Source organism: Halichoeres trimaculatus, unplaced genomic scaffold (genome assembly GCF_033239565.1).
Source record: "Halichoeres trimaculatus isolate MK-OKI-2021-1 unplaced genomic scaffold, fHalTri1.1 fHalTri1_scaffold_22, whole genome shotgun sequence".
In the NCBI taxonomy this organism is placed as follows: Eukaryota; Metazoa; Chordata; class Actinopteri; order Labriformes; family Labridae; genus Halichoeres; species Halichoeres trimaculatus.
This window is the reverse complement of record NW_027437200.1, coordinates 25,203,088-25,225,023: the sequence shown is the minus strand read 5'-3', so window position 1 is coordinate 25,225,023 and position 21,936 is coordinate 25,203,088. Positions and strand designations below refer to the sequence as shown.

The 21,936-nt window shown below is 47.2% G+C and overlaps 1 protein-coding gene across 2 annotated transcripts in view; it reads left to right on the top strand.

The window, feature by feature from the left end:
- trpc5a (transient receptor potential cation channel, subfamily C, member 5a) overlaps positions 1 to 20,731 on the top strand; it is a 106,917-nt gene extending 86,186 nt beyond the window's left edge. For both annotated transcript variants that reach the window (XM_074699284.1, XM_074699283.1), the window contains exons 14-18: positions 2,380 to 2,575; positions 5,829 to 6,038; positions 8,959 to 9,000; positions 11,986 to 12,075; positions 15,248 to 20,731. In XM_074699284.1, the coding sequence (XP_074555385.1) occupies positions 2,380 to 2,575; positions 5,829 to 6,038; positions 8,959 to 9,000; positions 11,986 to 12,075; positions 15,248 to 16,276 (1,567 nt within the window). In that variant the 3' untranslated portion in view covers positions 16,277 to 20,731. The remainder of the gene's footprint in view (positions 1 to 2,379; positions 2,576 to 5,828; positions 6,039 to 8,958; positions 9,001 to 11,985; positions 12,076 to 15,247) is intronic.
- Positions 20,732 to 21,936: the final 1,205 nt, after the last annotated feature.

The window sequence follows — 21,936 nt, the reverse complement described above, 5'->3', positions numbered from 1 at the left end:
TGTGCTGATGGAGGGCAGTGTGAGCTGAATGTTGATCATCCTCAGGTTGTTTTAAATAATCACAGATCGACTGCTGATCGATCCGGTTACAGTGAAGCGCTCAGGACAGTGGCGGCAGGAGGATGAATATCAAACTGAAGCTCACACCTCCAACTTTTAGCTGCGTCCGTGTTTAGAAAACAGGAAATAAGTGAAATACATAATTATGCTCTGATGACGGCGTGGGCGTATGTGTTTATGACTTTAACGCTGCATAGAAACAGATATTTACAGACTTTCCTCTAAACATTAAACTTTACATCATCTCCACCACCAGCAGAAAGTTCCTCTGTGTGTGTGTGTGTGTGTGTGTGTGTGTGTGTTCACCATCAGACTCTGACTGCTCTTTAGAAGCGTGGATTCACCTTTAACAGGTGGAAACTTCATCTGACCTTCATATGATCACAACACACACAACATCTCATGGAATAGACTAGAATAGAATAGACTAGAATAGAATAGAATAGACTAGAATAGAATAGAATAGAATAGAATAGAATAGAATAGAATAGAATAGAATAGCATGTATTAATCAATATCTGAAGAGGAGAAAATCTGAAGTTCAGGACATTGAAAAATATTAAATAAAAAAATTTTTTTTAAAGTGTCAACAAGAAAAAAAAAAGGTTAATCTGAACCAACAGCTTGGTCCTCATTCTCCTCTGCTCACAGGGAACATTGGGCCTAGCATTAGTTAGCATTAGCATGCTACAGGCTGCTAACAGATGAAAAATCTCTGTAATCAATGCGATAACACGCAGCAACAACAGCCCCCAACATCAACATTTAAGAGCTGACTGAGCCAGTGTTATTTCCTGTGTGTGTGTGTGTGTGTGTGTGTGTGTGTGTGTGTGTGTGTGTGTGTGTGTGTGTGTGTGTGTGTGTGTGTGAGTCTTCACTCTGTAATTCAGCGTTGCTGAGTTATTCTGCAGGATCTTTTCCTGTCTCCGCTCAGGTGTCTCACCCCTTCCTCTCCTCCCTCCTCCTCCTCATCTGTTCTTCACACACTCTTATCACACACTCTTAATGTGTTACATCGTTTTACACCGGGAGGAAGGAGTGTGTGTGTGTGTGTGTGTGTTTCTGCCTCACATTTCCCTTCATTTCCTTTTTCCCTGCTTGATTTTTTCTTTAAACACACACACACACACACACACACACACACACCCCTCTGTGTCCCTGCAGTCCTGGTTTCTGAGCATGCTCACTGAGCTCAGTCCTGGTCTCTGAAGTGAAACGTTGCCGTGTGTCGTCCTCAGACCTGAGTCTAAAACCTCTTTGGGATTTTTTCAAACATCAGTTTTTTTTCCACTGATTGAACCACGAAGCATCGAGCTGCCAGCTCTAAACACAGAAACACTGCTCACACACACACACACACACACACACACACACACACACACACACACACACACACACACACACACACACACACACACACACACACACACACACAGACACACACACACAGACACACACACACACACAAACACTCAGGCAGGAGACAACCAGTGCAGAGGAGGAGCGTCAGAGAGGGAGGTGAACAGGAGGGAGGGAGGAGGGGAGGGGGTCATATGTCAGAGATGGTGTTGGTCACATGACAGGAAGGAAAGTCACGATTGTTCCAGAAACAGAGACCAAAGATTTGCTGATCAGAGTTTCTGGATAGACTGATACTCCACATACAAGGAACTTTATCCGTTTTACCCCCATCAAAGGCAACTAGCATTAGCCCTGTATATAATCAAAGGTAACTAGCATTAGCCTTGTATATAACCAAAGTAACTAGCATTAGCCCTGTATATAATCAAAGGTAACTATCATTAGCCCTGTATATAATCAAAGGCAACTAGCATTAGCCTTGTGTATAAACAAAGGTAACTAGCATTAGCCTTGTATATAACCAAAGGTAACTAGCATTAGCCTTGTATATAACCAAAGGTAACTAGCATTAGCCTTGTGTATAAACAAAGGTAACGAGCATTAGCCTTGTATATAACCAAAGGTTACTAGCATTAGCCTTGTATATAACCAAAGGTAACTAGCATTAGCCTTGTGTTTATAACCAAAGGTAACTAGCATTAGCCTTGTATATAACCAAAGGTAACTAGCATTAGCCTTGTATATAACCAAAGGTAAGTAGCATTAGCCTTGTATATAACCAAAGCTAACTAGCATTAGCCTTGTATATAGCCAAAGCTAACTAGCATTGGCCTTGTATATAACCAAAGCTAACTAGCATTAGCCTTGTGTATATCAGGTCTTGAGTGCAGCCCCAGTGGAGCCTCCCTGAGCTCCTTTTCACGGGGACTCTCTCCTGTCTCTGACCTTCTCCCTCAGGTTATTCGAGACCCTCCAGTCCCTGTTCTGGTCCATCTTCGGCCTGCTGAATCTCTACGTCACCAACGTGAAGGCTCGACACGAGTTCACCGAGTTCATCGGCGCCACCATGTTCGGGACGTACAACGTCATCTCTCTGGTGGTGCTGCTCAACATGCTGATCGCCATGATGAACAACTCGTACCAGCTCATCGCCGTGAGTCTCAACACCAGGAAACACTGAAAATATCACGACCAGTAACAGCAGTTATCTTCCTGTAGCTCAGAAACGAAGCAAATACCAAAGAGTTTCCAGGTTCATGACGCCTCTCTGCAAATTAACGAAGGAAGTGAAACAAAATTAGTTTAGAAGTTCAGGAGCTGGTTTTCACAACTTCTTATCTCAACTGTTGAAAAAATGTGGAAATGTTAAAAAACATGAATAATACTTATATTGGACCAAACAGTCAACCAGGAACTGGAGGTGGGCGATCGATCCAAATATCAATAACACCGATACCAACGTTGGTATCAATATCCAATGATATCAGTGTAAACAGATCAATGCACTTGTTTTTTTTCTCCTGCATGCACTGACTGCTGCGGCTTTATAAAAGTGGAGACCTGGCTGTGTCCCTGTCACGTCACGTGGCTCAGTGGCACTAGGGAAACAAGCAGACTCCAAAAAAGAAGTTTTCTGGATTTTTTATATAACATTTGTTCTGGTGTGATAATTCTTTACACTGAAATATTTGAAAAAATAAGTTTGATGACAGGAGAACTTTCATTGATTTATTTTTTTTGCAGTCTTCAATGCTTTACCTCAAAAAATTAAATGAAAATACATTTTTTGCACTTTTTTTAAGAAAAGAATTCCACACATTTTTTTTTAACTGTTGTTTTGTTTCTGAAGATAAATGTTTATCATGGCACTGAAGTATTTTGTGGTCACCTTTAAACTCTGCCCAAATTCTGTCCTAGATTTTTACAACAGAACCAAAAGAAGAATCACAAAAACAACTTAAGATCAGCAGTTTTATAAAACATCAATGTTGAATATTAAAAAGTATCTGTATCAGTATCAGTATCAGCGATACTGGCCCTGTATTTACTTGGTATCAGATCGACACCAAAACTCTCAGTCTCGCCCACCTTGACCAGGAACTGTCGTTAAAATCTAGATTTAAAACTTTCAAAAAATAGAGAAAAAGAAACAAAATCTTCTCTTTCTTGTTTGGGAAACATCTGAAACTGCCCCCATTCAAGCTAGCGCTTAGCCAGTTCAAGCTAACACTGGGCCAGTTCATGCTAACGCTGGGCCAGTTCATGCTAACGCTGGGCCAGTTAAAGCTAACGCTGGGCCAGTTCAAGCTAACGCTGAGCCAGTTAATGCTAACACTGGGCCAGTTCATGCTAACGCTGGGCCAGTTCATGCTAACGCTGGGCCAGTTTATGCTAACACTGAGCTAGTTCACCTAGAGGTCAAGTGCAGAGGATAAAAGTCTTAAAGTCAGAAACCACAGATCTTAAAGAGGAACAGCTCACAGGTCTGTAGGTCTGTAGGTCTGTAGGTCAGTAGGTCTGTAGGTCTGTAGGTCAGTAGGTCTGTAGGTCAGTAGGTCTGTAGGTCTGTAGGTCAGTAGGTCTGTAGGTCTTAAGGTCTGTAGGTCTGAAGATCTTAAGGTCTGTAGGTCTGTAGGTTTGAAGGTCTGTAGGTCTGTAGGTCTGTAGGTCTGAAGATCTTAAGGTCTGTAGGTCTGTAGGTTTGAAGGTCTGTAGGTCTGTAGGTCTGTAGGTCTGTAGGTCTGAAGGTCTGTAGGTCTGGAGGTCTGGAGGTCTGTAGGTCTGTAGGTCTGTAGGTCTGTAGGTCTGAAGGTCTAAAGGTCTGTAGATCTGTAGGTCTGAAGATCTGTAGATCTGTAGGTCTGAAGGTCTGATGGTCTGAAGGTCTAAAGGTCCATAGGTCTGTAGGTCTGTAGGTCTATAGGTCTGTAGGTTTGTAGGTCTGTAGGTCTGTAGGTCTGTAGGTTTGTTGGTTTGGAATTCTGTAGGTCTGTAGGTCTGAAGGTCTGAAGGTCTGTAGGTCTGTAGGTCTGAAGGTCTGAAGGTCTGTAGGTCTGTAGGTCTGTAGGTCTGAAGGTCTGAAGGTCTAAAGGTCTGTAGATCTGTAGATCTGTAGGTCTGTAGATCTGTAGATCTGTAGGTCTGAAGGTCTGAAGGTCTGAAGGCCTGAAGGTCCATAGGTCTGTAGGTCTGTAGGTCTATAGGTCTGTAGGTTTGTAGGTCTGTAGGTCTGTAGGTCTGTAGGTCTGAAGGTCTGAAGGTCTAAAGGTTTGTAGGTCTGTAGGTCTGTAGGTTTGTAGGTCTGTAGGTCTGTAGGTCTGTAGTTTTGTAGGTCTGTAGGTCTGTAGGTCTGTAGGGCTGTTGGTCTGTAGGGCTGTAGGTCTGTAGTTTTGTAGGTCTGTAGGTCTGTAGGTCTGTTGGTCTGTAGGGCTGTAGGTCTGTAGGTCTGTAGTTTTGTAGGTCTGTAGGGCTGTAGGTCTATAGTTTTGTAGGTCTGTAGGGCTGTAGGTCTATAGTTTTGTAGGTCTGTAGGTCTGTAGGTCTATAGTTTTGTAGGTCTATAGTTTTGTAGGTCTGAAGGTCTGAAGGTCTGTAGGTCTGTAGGTTTGTTTGTTTGTAGGTCTGTAGTTTTGTAGGTCTGTAGGTCTGTTGGTCTGTAGGTTTTTAGGGATGTAGGTCTGTAGGTCTGTCGGAAGGAGCCTGAGGTGTTGGTGGTCTTGATGAAGTCCAGTTATGGTATCAGTGAGAACAGCTTGTGTGAAATGTGTGACCCTCGCAGCAGAAGCTAATGAATGAGAGGAATCAGCGCTGAATGAAAGATCCAGGATCATAAAATCAAGCGTCTGCAGCAAACGAACATTAACAGGATTATCCTCTTAATGATTTCTGAGCTTTATTACTTCATTAGAGCGGACGGCGCTCTGCTCCAGCTCACGGCAACAGGACAATAAAAGAGGAGGAGCGGCGAGAAGGAAACAACAAATAACAGAGTCATAAACAGAAAGGTAATAACAGGAGCAGAGCTGGATCATCAGCAGCTCTTATTACTGCTGCAGCTCCAGGTCCAAAGGGGGGCGGGGGTCTGACCTGGTCTCTCCACTTTTATTGGTCTCACTTTCCTTCTCTGAGACTCTTTGCTCTGAGACCTGAGACATAAATCTTTGAAATTTCATCAAGTCCTGGATCAGAGAAGCTGTAACACATCAATCCTGAACGCTGGCTCTGAATTCATCCCTTCCTCGGTCTGAGCAGAGATTAAATCTGTTTTCATGTTGGTCTGTGATTAGGATCAGCTCATTATTGATCAATAACTCATTAAAACCCTGATGGAGACGGGTCAGAGGCTCAGACACGTCCTACCTGGTGTAGCTGCTGTCTGTCACCGTTTAACCGTCTCTGTCCTCCAGGATCACGCCGACATCGAGTGGAAGTTCGCTCGCACCAAGCTGTGGATGAGCTACTTCGACGAGGGCGGGACGCTGCCGCCGCCGTTCAACATCATCCCCAGCCCCAAGTCCATCCTGTACCTGCTCATGTGGCTCCACAACAAGCTGTGCCGCAGGGGCCAGCCGCCCGGGGACGACTCGCACAAGTGTGAAAACCTGCGCGAGTTCACGGTAAGCTCCCCGAGTCCTCACTCCACGGTTTGAAGCCCTCGCCGTGGTCATCACGGTAGAAACAGCTGATTCAGCGCCATGGGCGGTTCGTTTTCAGGTCTCTGAGCTCTCATCTCTTTCCTTCGATCTCTGGTTGGGGAAATGAGTTTGTTGTTTTCTGGACAAAGTGTCACAGAAACAGGCTCCGGGTCAGACTGGACCCCCTTCAGACTGGAAACCAGGAACTTTGAGGGAGATGGTTTAAAACCAGTTTCTGTCCAGCTGTGGATCTGAAGTGAGCTTCAGATTATTTCATCTTTAGAAATATAAACTCTGAGAAAAACAAATGGTTCAGTTTCCAAATTGGATCCTTGGGAAATTCATCGTCTTCATGTTGATGTCAGGGGGTGTAAAGTCTGGATCCAAACCTGGTTTTCCTCTGGGGACTCCAAATCAGTGTGAGCACTTTCAGGAAGTCTTTAGTTCACAGGTGTAAGAGCCGTGTTGGTTTCAGAGTCAGAGGATTTCTCTCCCTGTCCGTCTCCTCATACAAACGTTTTCTTTTAAAAAAAGAAGAAAAAAATAGTTTTTAATGACGTCTCCTCACTGGTTTCATGGTCAGTCATTACAGTCTCAGGTTAGATCTAAGATAAATGTCACCACTAACGTTTCTGAAGAGATGAATCCAGATGCCTCACCGGCCAAATGTGAGGACCTCAGAGTTTCAGTCATCCTGAATCTTTTCTGACGCTGATGTTTTATCTCAGTCCGGTCTGGAGCCAGAGTCTGGGAAACTCTGGGAAACTCTTCCTAAAGCAAACCTCTCTGTCCCGTCACTGTTTTCAGGACGTCTTCATCTTCAACACATCTCCAGACATGAAACTTAGGGGCGCCATGTTTGTAGTCCTCTTGACTTCACTGCCTCCTGAAACACAGCTGGTAGTCTTCCTCAGCTGAGGATCTGGAGGATCTGGACTAGTCCAAAGCCTCTGATGTGTCTCTGTCTTTACATGAACGTTAGCGTGCAGCAGAGCAGCCCCTGAATCTACGTCTTTCAGAGTAAGAAAATCAAACGTCTAGTCTTCAGACAAACACGGTGTAGAGTTTCAGGTAGTTTCTCTGCCTGATGCTGTGTGAATCTCCCCGTCTGAACACTAAATGAAGAGGTAAAGACCACAGTCCGGTCTAGCTCTGACAGAGACCAGGACCTGGAGCAATGAAGAGACAGGGCTGACTGAAATCTTCTGTTACAGACATTCAGACCTCATTAACTTAAGACATTTCTCTGGACTGGTCAGGTGGAGTCTCCAACGACATTTTCTCCTGAAGATGAGACAAAAACATTTGGTCAGATTTCAGGTTTTGCAGCGATCCTCACCCAGCTCCACAGAAAAACTGTCAGACCAACCCCACCTCCCAAAGCAGCACAGCCCAGAGCGAGCGGAGGCAGCTGTCTGAAAAACTATCACTCCCAACCAAAGGTGGAGGAGCTGACGGAGCAGGAGACATAAATAATAAACACAGGCGGAGCTCAGAGCCAATCAGAGCAGAAGGAGTCATCAGGCGCCACACAGACCAGAGCGAGGTGCACTGGGACTGAAACTCTCTGAGCAGGGACACATCAGCTGTTCGTCCATAACCAGTCTATAGGAGGAGGACACACACACACACACACACACACACACACACTCACACACACACCGTGCAGCTGGCATGTTCACCTCAGCTGCAGTCGGCTGAGTTATATAAGCCCACCAGCCCACATAGGTTCACAGAGCGGCACAGCACTGCAGAGATCTGATGGAGGGAGGGTGTGTGTGTGTGTGTGTGTGTGTGTGTGTGTGTGTGTGTGTGTGTGTGTGTGTGTGTGTGTGTGTAAACAGAGTAAGCAGAAAAACAGCATGAGTTATAGAAAGCACTGATGGCTCTGAACAGGGGGAGGGAGAGATTGTTAGAGGAAGATGAGGGAGGATGTGTGTGTGTGTGTGTGTGTGTGTGTGTGTGTTTATGATGGGAGTGTGTGTGTCAGTGTGTGTGTTTCTGGACAGCAGGGAGCGAGTGAAAGACAAATGAGAAGCGTGGATGGAGTTAGACGATGAGTGTGAAACATGATGAAAGGGAAATGGAGACGGAGAGGTGAAGCTCCGAATATGAGTCTGAATAAATTCACGATGTGGAGAGAGGATATGAGACCGTGTGTGTGTGTGTGTGTGTGTGTGTGTGTGTGTGTGTGTGTGTGTGTGTGTGTGTGTGTGTGTGTGTGTGTGTGTGTGTGTGTGTGTGTGTGTGTGTGTGTGTGTGTGTGTGTCACTCAGCCTGTCCTCATTCCAAACTCAGACGTTTCCTCACACAGCTCCAGAGTTTCTTGTGAGATAAACTGTAAAAGCTGCTCCATGGTCTGAGCTCCTCTCAGACTCTGAGCGCCTGCTTCAGCCACACACGCCCTTGATGACCAGGCGAGGCTTTGGCGTGTTAGCGTGTTGGCGTGTTGGCGTGTTGGCGTGTTGCCGTGTCAGCCTATAACGGTCTGTAACAGGATGGATCCAGAGGAAAAGTTCACCCAGAGGTGTGAACTCTCCTCCTTCACGTCTTAATGTCATGGGTGTGGAAATGACAGAGCGGGGTTCATTATGGCGCAGACGAAGCATGGCGGCAGTAAAAGTCACTCTGTCAGCCTCAGGCAGTTTGTTTCCCGCTCTCCTTTCTCCGACTGTGGCGCCATTAATCATTCCAAAATAAGGTGTCATTGTTCCAAACCAAAAACAAGAAGCAGGGACGTGTTTCACTTCACAGACAGATAAATGAAATATGAGGTAAACAGAGCTAATGAGACACAGGACGGCAGGCCCACTGATGTGTCTGACTGGAAATGAAACTGAAACTTCAGCAGAGTCTCAAACTAAAAGTTAGAAACTTTAACTCTGTCTCTTCTTTTTTTCAGGAGCGGCACGCAGACAGTCTGATCCAGAACCAGCACTACCAGGTCTGTACACACACTCCAAGGTTTCTGTGTGTGTGAGCTGTGTGTGCGCTGTGTGTATGTTTATGTGCCAAAGAGAGGACCTCTGAAAACCTGGTCAGTCCCAGGTCCTGAAGACTATTATTCCAGGGTTAGGGTTAGTCATGTTATGTTATTTATATTTGTTTAAAGATTAATTTAATGAGATTGGTTCCTGTTTACCTTCTGTACAGATTACACATAGCAGGGAGATGCTAATGTAGCTTAGCATGAAGACTGAGTACAGAGGGAAACAGCTGGCTCCAAAGCTCTTTACCTCCACCTGTTAGCACACCTTTAACTGACGTGTATCAGTCGTCGCTCAGACCACCTGAGGTCACACATCATCGCTGAGAACGCTCTTCTTCTCTTCTGTCTGGGACTGTTTGTATTTTTCCTTTTGCCCACATAGTTGTAGAGTTACGGTAAAGAGAGGAGCTAGCGTCAGTGGTTGCCTGTGATTGGACGGTGTTGCTCATGGATTCCTCAGCAGTACAGTAAAACATAGATACTGTCTGAGCTTGTCTTCTCTTCTTTAAGGAGCTGTTTGGGTTTTTCTCCTGCCCACATGTTTGAGGAGTTACGGTAATTTAAAGAGCACTTGGAAAATGACAGCGTCAGTGCTCCAGTGTCTTCAAATAATAACTATGATCATGATTATAATAACAAAACTAATAGTAATAAAAATAATAATAATAATAATAATAAATTATTGTTGTTGTGCTTCTCACTTTTCTCTAACTTCTATTTTGTTCTCTTTAATTTGTTCTTAATTTTTGTTTTTGTATGTAAAGAACATTGTAACAGTTTTTAAAAAGTGCAATATATTTTATTATTATTATTATTATTATTATTACTTTTATTTTCATTTTTATTATTATTATTTTATTATTATTATTATTATTATTATTATTATTATTATTATTATTACTATTATTTTATTATTATTATTATTATTATTATTATTATTATTATTATTATTATTCAGCTCAGTCAGAGTTAATGGCACGGCAAACTTTGGAAAACACACATTTTTCTTCAGTGTTGCTTCCAGCTTTTCTTACACACACACACACACACAAACACACACACACACACACACACACACACACACACACACACACACACACACACACATACACACAGATACACACAGCGAACAGATTGCGACCCCCCAGCTGTGGTTTTCTAGCTGCGTCCAAACTGAAAGTGCCTCCCTGTGGATCCACAAACTGCTCTGAGTGTGTGTAAGTCTGGGTTGAGCCAGCTGTTGCTGCCTCAGTGTGTGTGTGTGTGTGTGTGTGTGTGTGTGTGTGTGTGTGTGTGTGTGTGTGTGTGTGTGTGTGTGTGTGTGTGTGTGTGTGTGTTTGGAAGAAGCCATGGAGGAGCAGAGACTGTGAACCAGTGTAACTCTCAGGTGTGAGCGAGTGTGTGAGGCAGGTTGGTCTCTGCGCTGAGAGGAGGAGCAGGTAGCGTCAGGTTTCCATGGTCAGAGTTATTTTCAATCCACACCTTTAGTTTTTACACTCAGGCCTCAGATGAGTGTACTACCACTGCTCCTCCTCACAGAGCCAGGCAACGTGTGAAGCTGCTCCTGAAGACGGCCTGTTTTTCTGACGCGCTTTCAGGAGCTTTTTGCTCAACAACCGTCTCCACACCTCAGCTCTGGCAGCCGCCGCCGCCACATCAGCGCCAGTTCTTTGGGTTTGGCAGATCTGCCTTTGATCGCTCCATGATCCTCAGGTTTATTGTAAGATAACTGCCCTCCTCTCAAACCCTGTGTGTGTGTGTGTGTGTGTGTGTGTGTGTGTGTGTGTGTGTGTGTGTGTGTGTGTGTGTGTGTGTGTGTGTGTGTGTGTGTGTGTGTGTGTGTGTGTGTGGTTTGTTCTGGCAGAGGCGGAGAGTGACAGCACGCCAGATCGTCCTGTTTGGCAGTCACAGGTGTCGACTGTGGGAGGATGCTGTGTGTGTGTGTGTGTGTGTGTGTGTGTGTGTGTGTGTGTGTGTGTGTGTGTGTGTGTGTGTGTGTGTGTGTGTGTGTGTGTGTGTGTGTGTGTGTGTGTGTGTGTGTTTGTGTGTGTGAATCACCGCCCACTGAACACCAAATGCTGGTGAAGAAGCGTCTCTGCTCTTTAAATCAACAGGGCCTGACGCCTCATTGGCTGATCAGTGAATGACACAGTCAGTGAAATCAGAGGCTGAATCACTTCAGGAAGATTTCACACGTTCACACTCCACCAGTGAAACCAGCAGCAGGCACGGGCAGAGAGGGCTGCTCGGCTGCTGTTCCTCCCAGCTCTGGGTGTGAATCTGTTTATCTGAGAGGAGCTGAGGGCTGAACCAACGCTGCGTCTGGACGGGGGGGTTCAGGAACTGTTAGTCCTCGTTAAAACACCCCTGATCTAAAGATGGACGGACCAGCTTCAACGTTTAAATCACAGGAAGTGACCGATGCATCTGTCATCATTACCGTAACTCTTCAACTAAAGGGACAAGAAAAATAATAATTAAATATAAATTATTCTAATAGTTCCTGAAAAAAGAGAAGATGAGTTGGCTCTTTTAAAGAAACAGTAACAAAAGTTGAAGCTAGAAGCAGCACTAAGCGGATCACTGGGGGGCGCTGTGGAGCATGTATCAGCACAAAAGCACTGTAGTCAGAAAATCTTCACCCTGACTGAAGTTTGAGTGAAGTGTGGTGAGTTTTGGAGCATGATGAAGACAGCGTTTAGGGTTTATCCCAGAGAGGAAGAATAAACAATGATCAACATCATGTTCAGAGAGGACTTTCACAGACCCCTCAGTCTGGATCTGGTCCAAGTGGTCTGTGTGATACCTGGATGATGGGGGTTAAGACTGAAAACACATTTAATTTACTAACCCTTTTTTCAGTGTGTTTTTAACAGCAGGGGGCGCTAGAGTAAAGTAAGTCTTCCTCCTGTTGATTGCTTTATTTTCTGTCTCTAACAGGAAGTGATCCGGAGCTTAGTGAAGAGGTACGTGGCGGCCATGATACGCAGCGCCAAGACCGACGAGGGACTGACAGAGGAGAACTTTAAGGTGAGTGATGACATCATCCAGCCCGCAGCTCAGCTCAGCCTGCAGCTCAACCCGCAGCTCAGCCCGCAGCTCAGCCCGCAGCTCAGCCCGCAGCTCAGCCCGCAGCTCAGCCCGCAGCTCAACCTGCAGCTCAGCCTGCAGCTCAGCCCGCAGCTCAGCCCGCAGCTCAGCCCGCAGCTCAGCCCGCAGCTCAACCTGCAGCTCAGCCTGCAGCTCAGCCTGCAGCTCAGTTGCTTCTCTTTATGTTTGTTTTGTTTGTGAACAGAGACAGTTTGCTGATACCAGAGGCAGCTCTGTGCTTCCCAAAACATTTATTAAAAGATTAAAAGATTTTTAAAAGACACTACCTGCAGACTCCACAGCAGGGATCTGCAGCTCTGACTTGCAGCAGTGACATGCAGCAGTGATCTGCAGCAGTGATCTGCAGCAGTGATCTGCAGCAGTGACATGCAGCAGTGATCTGCAGCAGTGATCTGCAGCAGTGATCTGCAGCAGTGATCTGCAGCAGTGACATGCAGCAGTGATCTGCAGCAGTGATCTGCAGCAGTGATCTGCAGCAGTGACATGCAGCAGTGATCTGCAGCAGTGATCTGCAGCAGTGATCTGCAGCAGTGATCTCTGATCGATACCACCAGCTCACACCCCACCATCCTGCGGGACACTCTCTGCCTCTTCCAGCCTCCTTAATGTTAAATCACTCAGAGCTCCAGAGTCAGTTTCCCATGATGCCTCAGTTTCCCATGATGCCTCAGTTTCCCATGATGCCTCAGTTTCCCATGATGCCTCAGCAGCCTGGCCGGGGCTTTAAAGTGGAAAATTCCTTTGGGCTTTTCAGAGCAAAAACAACATCAGGTGCACATGGAGCTGCAGCACGTTCACACACACACACACACACACACACACACACACACACACACACACACACACACACACACACACACACACACACACACACACACACACACACACACACACACACACACACGGGGGCTGAGTGGGAGTGTGTGTGATGAATATGTGTAACTAACATCAGGTGCTTTGTGAAGCTCACCTGGAGGGTTTGGCCACATGTGCAGCGTTAGGATCCCTCATGGTGACGGAGAGGAAGCAGCAGCTGTGTTCAGGAAGTAGCGGTAGCTTGTAGCTGAGTGTTGGTGTGAGGCTTCAGGAGAGCAAACAACCGTCAAACAAACCCAGGTGATGTTTGCATCACGACCATTTTCACACAGCTTCAGGCTGAACCACAGGTGTGTGACGTGGACCAGAACTAAAACCAGGGCTCCTCCTCAGGGAGAGACGTCCGCACTGAGCCAGAAACTGAACACGCTCCATGTTAGCTCTGAGCTAACGGCGTGGAAGAAACACCTCTCAGCTGCTGGGACGCCATCTTTGGTTTGATCCCTGAATATGACTTTAAGTCCTGGTTGGTCCCCATCAATACGGTCCATGTTCACACAGTCTGAGGAAAAGATTAAAGGAGATATGATACACACAGGAAGATACACACAGGAAGATACACACAGGCAGATACACACAGGAAGATACACACAGGCAGATACACACAGGAAGATACACACAGGAAGATACAATCTGATGAGATTCAAACGTAACTGTACCACACCATCATAAGATACACAGAAATAAGGTACACTAAGATAAGGTACACTAAGATAAGGTACACTAAGACAAGGTACACTAAGATAAGGTACACTAAGATAAGGTACACTAAGACAAGGTACACTAAGGTAAGGTACACTAAGATAAGGTACACTAAGACAAGGTACACTAAGGTAAGGTACACTAAGATAAGGTACACACGGATAAGGTACACACAGGTAAAGTACACTAAGATAAGGTACACACAGATAAGGTACACACAGATAAGGTACACACAGATAAGGAACACACAGATAAGGTACACACAGATAAGGTACACACAGATAAGGTACACACAGATAAGGTACACACAGATAAAGGTACACACATGAGGTACACACAGATAAGGTACACACAGATAAGGTACACACAGGTAAAGTACACTAAGATAAGGTACACACAGATAAGGTACACACAGATAAGGTACACACAGATAAGGTACACAGATAAGGAACACACAGATAAGGTACACACAGATAAGGTACACACAGATAAGGTACGCACAGATAAGGTACACACAGATAAGGTACACACAGATAAAGGTACACACATGAGGTACACACAGATAAGGTACACACAGATAAGGTACACACAGATAAGGTACACACAGATAAGGTACACACAGATAAGGTACACACAGATAAGTACAGATAAGATTCACAATCTACACCTGGATAGGACACAGTACAGACACAACATTATGACACAATATCTGAATATAAGACACGTTTGATCCCACACATCACAGTAGAGAGGATTGGAAAGACCAAGATCAATAAAAAACTGAGGGGCCACTCAGGGGCCACTGAGGGGCTTCTGAGGGGCCACTGAGAGGCTTCTGAGGGGCCACTGAGGGGCTTCTGAGGGGGCACTGAGGGGACCACTGAGGGGTCACTGAGGGGCCACTGAGGGGTCACTGAGGGGCCACTGAGGGGCCACTGAGGGGCCACTGAGGGGACCACTGAGGGGGCACTGAGGGGCCACTCAGGGGGCACTGAAGGGCCACTGAGGGGTCACTGGGGGGACCAGCTAAGTGTCCCTGAGGGTTTGGTGTGAAATCAGAGCCTGGGACTCAGAGCGTCAGGCTGTGACAGGAAACACATGAGGAACATGAATAAACCGTGAAGAGGCTGAAGGGAGGCACAGAGGAGCAGCTCAGTCTCCTCAGTCACACCTCCTCCTCTCCTTTCTTCTCTTCCTCCCTCCTTTTCCTCGCTTGCTTGTGTCTTAACCTCAATCTCCCCTTCCTCGCCACCATCCCCTGAGTCCTTACCCTCCTCCTCTCCCCACCCCTCTTCCTCACCCTCCCCCTCCCCCTCCTCTTCACCCTCCTCTTCACCTTCTGCTGTGACAAATTGATGTTTCACCTCCTCTGCTTCGTTCGGACGCCGGTCACCAGTCTTACCTCCTCCTCCCAAACTTCAGGAGAAAAAAAAAAACTTCCTGTGGGTGTATTTTTTACCTCCTGACCGCTCAGTGATCTGAAACTCACCGTCTTCTCTCTGTTCTTCTACAGGAGCTGAAACAGGACATTTCCAGTTTCCGCTACGAAGTCCTGGATCTCCTCGGTAACCGGCGTCCTCCCCGCAGACATTACTCCTCCTCCAGTGAAACGGCCAAAGATGACGGCGCCGGGGCCTCAGAGGACGACAGCGAATCAGGAGACGGCAGTGGAGGAGGAGGCGGGAAGTCAAAGGGCGTGACTTTCATGACCCCGCTGGAGGACGACAAGATGCCAGAACCAGAACAGGGGGTGTCGGCTTTGGTCCGGTCCATTTCAGGGATGACCCAGATGGAAAGAACCGGGGACGAGGACGACGTGGATCTGGAGGAGGGCATCGGGTGGGGGGAGGAGGAGGAGGAGGAGGACGGGAAACCAAAGAGCAACGGGCTGAAGACAAACGTCATCCCTTCATCCTCCACCTCCGTCCTCCCCTCGCCATCCTCATCCTTCGCCATGGCGCTGTCCTCCTCACTCGCTCGCACAAGGAGTCGCCTTCAGCGCCTGTCGTCTCCCGGATCAAAGACGGACTCCTTCAAGCGCCTCTCCTACCTGTTCTCCCGCTCCAAACGCAAAGCCCCGCCCCTGCCCCTCCCCCTGCAGTCCCCGCCCTCCTACACCATCTCCGACGGGCTGCTGCGCCCCCTGGGGAGCCACAGCCACTCCGACTTTGGACTGAGTGACGTGACCAGGAGCGAGACTCACCTGAACGAGGTGGGCCGCTCCGTCGACATCAGTAGCCCCGGGTTCTCGCCACGGAGAACAAACGGGCGGGACTCGTTGCTGACACTGCCCCTCCCACCCCCGTGCCCCTGCCAATCCCTGCACTGTGCTTCCAACATGTCCGAGTCCAGCTCGCGCCTCCTGGACTCCAGCGAGGACGTTTTCCAGGGCGGGGGCGTGGGGGGGTCCGGCCAGGGCGGCGTGGATGGAGGAGGGGGAGGAGGTGGGGTCATGTTGATGGGCGGATGGGTGGGACCCTGCGATGATGTCATAGAGGACAGCTGTGAGGTCATAGAGGACTCTGTCACCACACAGCTATAGGAGAAAAGGACAACAAACTGTTTTTCTTTGTTTGCTAACGGCTTCACACCGAGAGGGACAGAGAGGGGGGGGTGAGGGAGGGGGCGGGGCATGCAGGGTCTGTTCTGGAACTGAGAAGGTTCTGGAACTCTGAGGACGAGTTCTAGAACATCTGATTTTCCAAGAACGGGCTTCAGTGATGCTTCTGGTTGCTAGGTGACGAGGGGGGGGGGGGGGGGGGGGGGGCTCACCGGCTGATGTTCATAAAGACAGTTTGATGTCATCAGGGGGAGGGGCCACAGTTACATCATTGTTCACTTCAGTCACAACCAAAACAAATGCATAGGTTAGCTAGCGATACCAAGCTAGCGATAATTAGCTATATGGAGAGAAAGTGGCCAGAAGAAATTACCCAAGAGCTAGCTCTCAGGATGATAAGCCATCTAGCTAGCAAAGAATGGTGTAGTTAGCTGACTGTTTGGGTAGGGAGCTTACCACAGTGTTAGTCTTAGTAACCTGGTTATAAGCTTATCCCTACTGACTTAGCCCAAAGCTAAAAGGTTGGTGAGCAAACTGTGCGTGAGTCAGCAAAATTTGTAGGCTAATTAATTTTGTAAGGTATGTGCTAATGCAACCTGTTAGTGAGCTAAGCTAACCACCAAGGCAGATCCAGTAAGCTAACCCTCCATTGAATGTGTAACCATGTGTTTCCTTCCAGCTCAGGATGAGAGGGTCCTGACAATCCTAAATGACACTACGAGCATGAAGCTAACTAAAGTCAATAAGCTAAAGTTAGGCTAACAAAGCTAACTGTGCTAGGAGAGTTATGTGTGGGGTAAAATGACCTTCAGTAACTGGACTCTGTCAGTTTTTGTTCATTTCTCTTACCACGTCACGTCCAACCCATCGTCAAACTGTCCTCATGAACATCGGCCACTTTCCTGATCCTGACATGAAGACATTCAAACACGCGCGACGATTACGGGATTACAACCAACCAAAGCAACTTTCCAGGAAGGGAGTATTGTTGAAAGTCCCAAACCCATGACGCCGTCTTTCCCTTTAACCAAACGTCAGATCTGGGATTAAAATGGAATTAAACTTTGGGAATTGGACTCAACGTGAACTCAGATCCACCTTCAGACGGACTGGACTCCTGGACTGGACTCCTGGACTGGACTCCTGGACTGGACTCAGAAATGGATTACCCTCCCCTTTAACTGTGGATTAAGCGAATCAGTGGACGAAGCGTTGCTGTGCTGTGGACGGCCTGCCCCCCCCCTCTGCATCAACAAGGGCCAAGGAACTTTCTTTATCCTAATAACAGTTATTCTAGTAATAATAATAACGCTCATAATAATAATAATAATAATAAGTGACTTCTAATAATAGTTACGAGGACTCTTCTGGTTTCTTAAGACTGTCTTTGCTTCTATTTGAGTTGCCTCCAATATCCTGGCTTCTCGTTCAGCTCTTCCTTAATAAGTACACTTTAACCTGACGAACAAACACGCTGAGAGTTCTGGGAGGAGGGACGCCGCTGGAGGAGGATGGAGGAGGATGGAGGAGGATGGAGGAGGAACAGACGAGAAGAGGAGTTTGCCTTTCTATCTGGGAAATCTATTTTAAAGGGAAATTTCACCAGAATTTCATCATGATATCTATTTTTCTCTGGGGGTCGCTCAGAGCGGCGACTTCAAACGGTCGGCATGAGCAGAGGCTGTTGAATTTTTACTCTGGTTAATATACGACTGTCAGCGATGACGTAGAGAAATTATGCATGTTTGATCAAAAAAAAAAAAAAAAACACAGTTACCTGCAACACACAAACACAAACACACACACACTCACACACACACACACACACACTCCAGACAGAGCAGCGTGTGTGATGAGTAGCTGCAGCCACATGTCGGAGAAGTCCCAGCTCTTCTCCTCCGTTGGCGTTGTGTGTCGCCGCTCGTCCTACCTGTGTCTGAACACACACTCATCCTCCAGCAGACGCCGTGACATCACCACCAGCTGTCCTGGCAGCAGCCACAGAAAGCCTCGACACGCTGATGAATCAACGTCTCTGAAATGTCACGATGTAAAACGCAGACCTGATCAATCCCTGAGCATGCTGGGATCGTGATGTCACTTCCTGAGCCAGGAAGCTGCGTGTGGCCGCTGGCGTCCTGGAGTCAGCCAGTGATGACCCGGCTGAGTGGGAACCGTCAACGTGTGTCGATTTATCGTCTCTTTACATCTGACGTCACATCACACCTAGCTTAGCTGCTACTTACAGCAGTGATGAAGGTTAGCTGTCACGACTTCCTGTTCCTCTCACTGTTTAATTCACAGCCCCATAAAAAAACAGGAAGTGAGTCGTTAGCGTTAGCAATGTTAGCAATGTGCAGCTAACACCAGCAGAGCTAGCTCCTCCAGTTTCTCCAGGTCAGCAGATCAATCAGGGCGGGGCATCAGCGTTCCTGCTCCCCAGCCAGCGTGGCTCGTAGTTTCCCAGCGATACTAGCCACTCAGCGTTTTCACTAGCCACAAGCTAATGTTGGATATTTATTAAAGTGTGTTTAATTAGAGAGAACTGGATCAGACTCAGCCGGACACACTGAGCTGAACCAGGCCAGAGCTCCACAGGTTTGTCACAGTCAGTCCCACAGAGGCTCCACTCTGGACGACCTGCTTTAAAAGGGTTTTCTATCAGTGCTGCCCCCAAGTGGACACAAATAAATCCATTAATCCGGCTTTAATCCAGATGTGATCCAGTGGGGTTTGGGAGAAATCCGAGTTAAACTTCATATAATCTGAACATCATCTGTCAGGCTTCAGGCGTTTGATGAATCAATAGTTCGATGAGCTCAGCTCCCCTGGCTCTGCGCTGAGGCTGCGGCGCTCGCTCAGGTTATCGATCTGAGCAATCTGCAGGTTTCAGATTGATCAGCTGCTCTGACGAGCGCTGACGAGTTCAACCAGGAGGCCTCAGACCAGCCACGGAGGAGGAGCCACAGAGGGGGAGGAGGTTCAGGAGGGAGGAGGTTCAGGAGGGAGGCTGCCTCTGGTTTCTCAGCTCATCCAAAAAACCCTGAACTGTCCCTTTAAGATCAACCAGGCTCATGAAGATCAACCAGCGCGTCGATTTTCAGGGTTACTTTGGTGTGTCACCACCTTATCATCACACACACACACACACACACACACACACACACACACACACACACAGCCCAGTGGGGCTGATGATCGATCACTCTGATTGGTCGATGCTGATGATGCCTGTCTGATCCCAGGGACGCTGACCCCCTGAGGGTTTCTGTCTGTCTCTGGGATTATTGATGAGCCAAAGGTAAATATTAGGTAATCCAGATCAGACTGGAACCATGGTGTGTGTGTGTGTGTGTGTGTGTGTGTGTGTGTGTGTGTGTGTTGAAAGAGTTTTCACTGAAAACAACAGGCGCGAGAAAAGGAAAGGCACGAGGCAGCTCTCATGTATTATTAAACACACTCACACACACACACACACACACACACACACACACACACACACTGAGCAGCTGCAGGTTTGAATCCAGATTGTTCGAGCTCCTCTTGAACGACCCTGCGTGATCTCTGCGGCGTGAGTCACACACAGCGATGGTCGTTTTGTTGGTGGAGCAGCGCAGCTTGGTCTGTGTGTGTGTGAGGAGTGTGTGAGGAGTGTGTGAGGAGTGTGTGAGGAGTGTGTGAAGGTTATTTTACCCTGCGACACTGACTCCATCAGACCAAGGCCCCCTGCAGAGATAAAACATTTCTTCATTATTCACACCTTGAAAGGGCTGCTCCAACATCCTGCTTCAACCACAGACTGTGTCCAGGAAGTGGGCGGAGCCAAAGGGACCACACACACACACTGATTAAATCATCGACCTTTGGACGACCTATGTGGCCCTCGCCATCTTAAAGTGTCAGACCCAGCTCTCAGCTGTTTGTTCGTGTCTCTGTTTCCATGGTAACGACCTGGGACTCCAAGGTCCCACATGGCGGATTCTTTGGTGGTTTTCAGGACGCCCCGCTTGTCTTTTAGGCAACATTTTGACCTCGAGGTGATTCCTCCAGAACAACCTGCACAAGAAGTAAAATCACTGAAAACCTGAACCAGGTTTCTCCTCCAGCGGGAGAGTCTGAGCGTGAAAACCTGTCATCTTCATTCGTTTAGAGAACGACACGGCGAGGCTGCTCATCACACACACACACACACACACACACACACACACACACACACACACAGATATAAAGATCACATGATGTTATTCAGGTTCCCCTGCTCACCTTCTAAAGAGATTTTCAGCTTTAAGAATACAATCCTGTCCTTGTTTTCTTTGTTTTTGGATTTCCACATGGATGAATGTATGACTGTGTTATTTTTCTAGAAGCGGACGGCTAGCGCACGTTGTTGACTCTTTAATAAAGGCATCCTTAGAAAAAGCAGCATGTTCAGACTGTTTCTTTGAGCTGCTGTTGTTAATCCTGCTGTTTCAGGATCAGTCAGAGCCTCTTTCACCTGACCGGTCCAGAAAAACGTCTTTAGGAAGTTGTTTGGAGACTAAAATGAGGTCAGAGTTGCTGTAACAAGTTAAAAAAAAAACCTTTTCACTGGAACAAGAGGAATTAGCTGGAGTATTTGTTTGAAACTAGAATAACGTCTGAATCTTGTTTCGTCAGCAGACTGAGATGAGACAGGAACTCTGGGTAAGGTTTCAGGGTTTTTGCAGTGAGGCGGAGCTGGAGCAGCGTGAGAGGAGCATGAAAATGAAGTTTAAAGTGTTTAACGTGAACTCCTCTTCACCTCTCTCAGGTAATTGTCGCCTGTAGCTACACCCGGCGATGCCCCGACCATTTAACAGCGTCCTCCCAGCTCCGCCCCCGTCTCCGTCTCCACACTCTGACACCTGCTCCGAGCCCGTACGGAGCTGCTGTAAATCCAGAAGTCAGTCTGAAGAAGAAGACTTGCTTTGTCTGCTCCAGCTCTGCAGTTTGGGCTATTTTTAGACAGGATGTGAGACGAGGACTCAGCCTGAGCTGCCGCGCTGTCTGCTCTGACAGAGCCGGAGCAGCCACGTGGAGAAAACCAGCTCACTGTAAAACTGCCAGGATGTGCTGTCTCATGTTAAAAAGACCCCTGGTCCAGGTAGACCGGGTCCCGTAAAGTGGATTTTCTCACACGGGTAGTGGGGGTCAACAGAAACCTGTTCTGGTTTGGTTTCAGGAGTTCAGCGCCTCTAATCAGTCACTACGACTCATTCAAAATATCAAACGAGAGCTAAACCAGACGCTCATGAGATCTGCTCAATTTGTGACATCACCAGGTGGTCAATCTCCTAATATGGGCGTAATACCCATTTACTTCCTTTTTGTTTTTTGCCCCTGTGTGTGTCTGGAGATCTCTCAACACACAAGATTTCACCTGTTAGCAGCCTGTAGCATGTCAGTGCTAACCGGTGCTGGGACTGGTGTTCCCTGCAAGCTTAGGAAAAGGTCGTCACTGGTAGTTTACACTTAATATATTATTCTATTTATTTATTTATTTACATATTTTCGAATGTTTTGCTTCATATACTCCATCTGTATCTGAGAAGTTAAACTCAGGGACTAAATCCTCCTGAAGTGACACTAAGCTGCTCCACACCAACACTGTAAGCCCTATAATT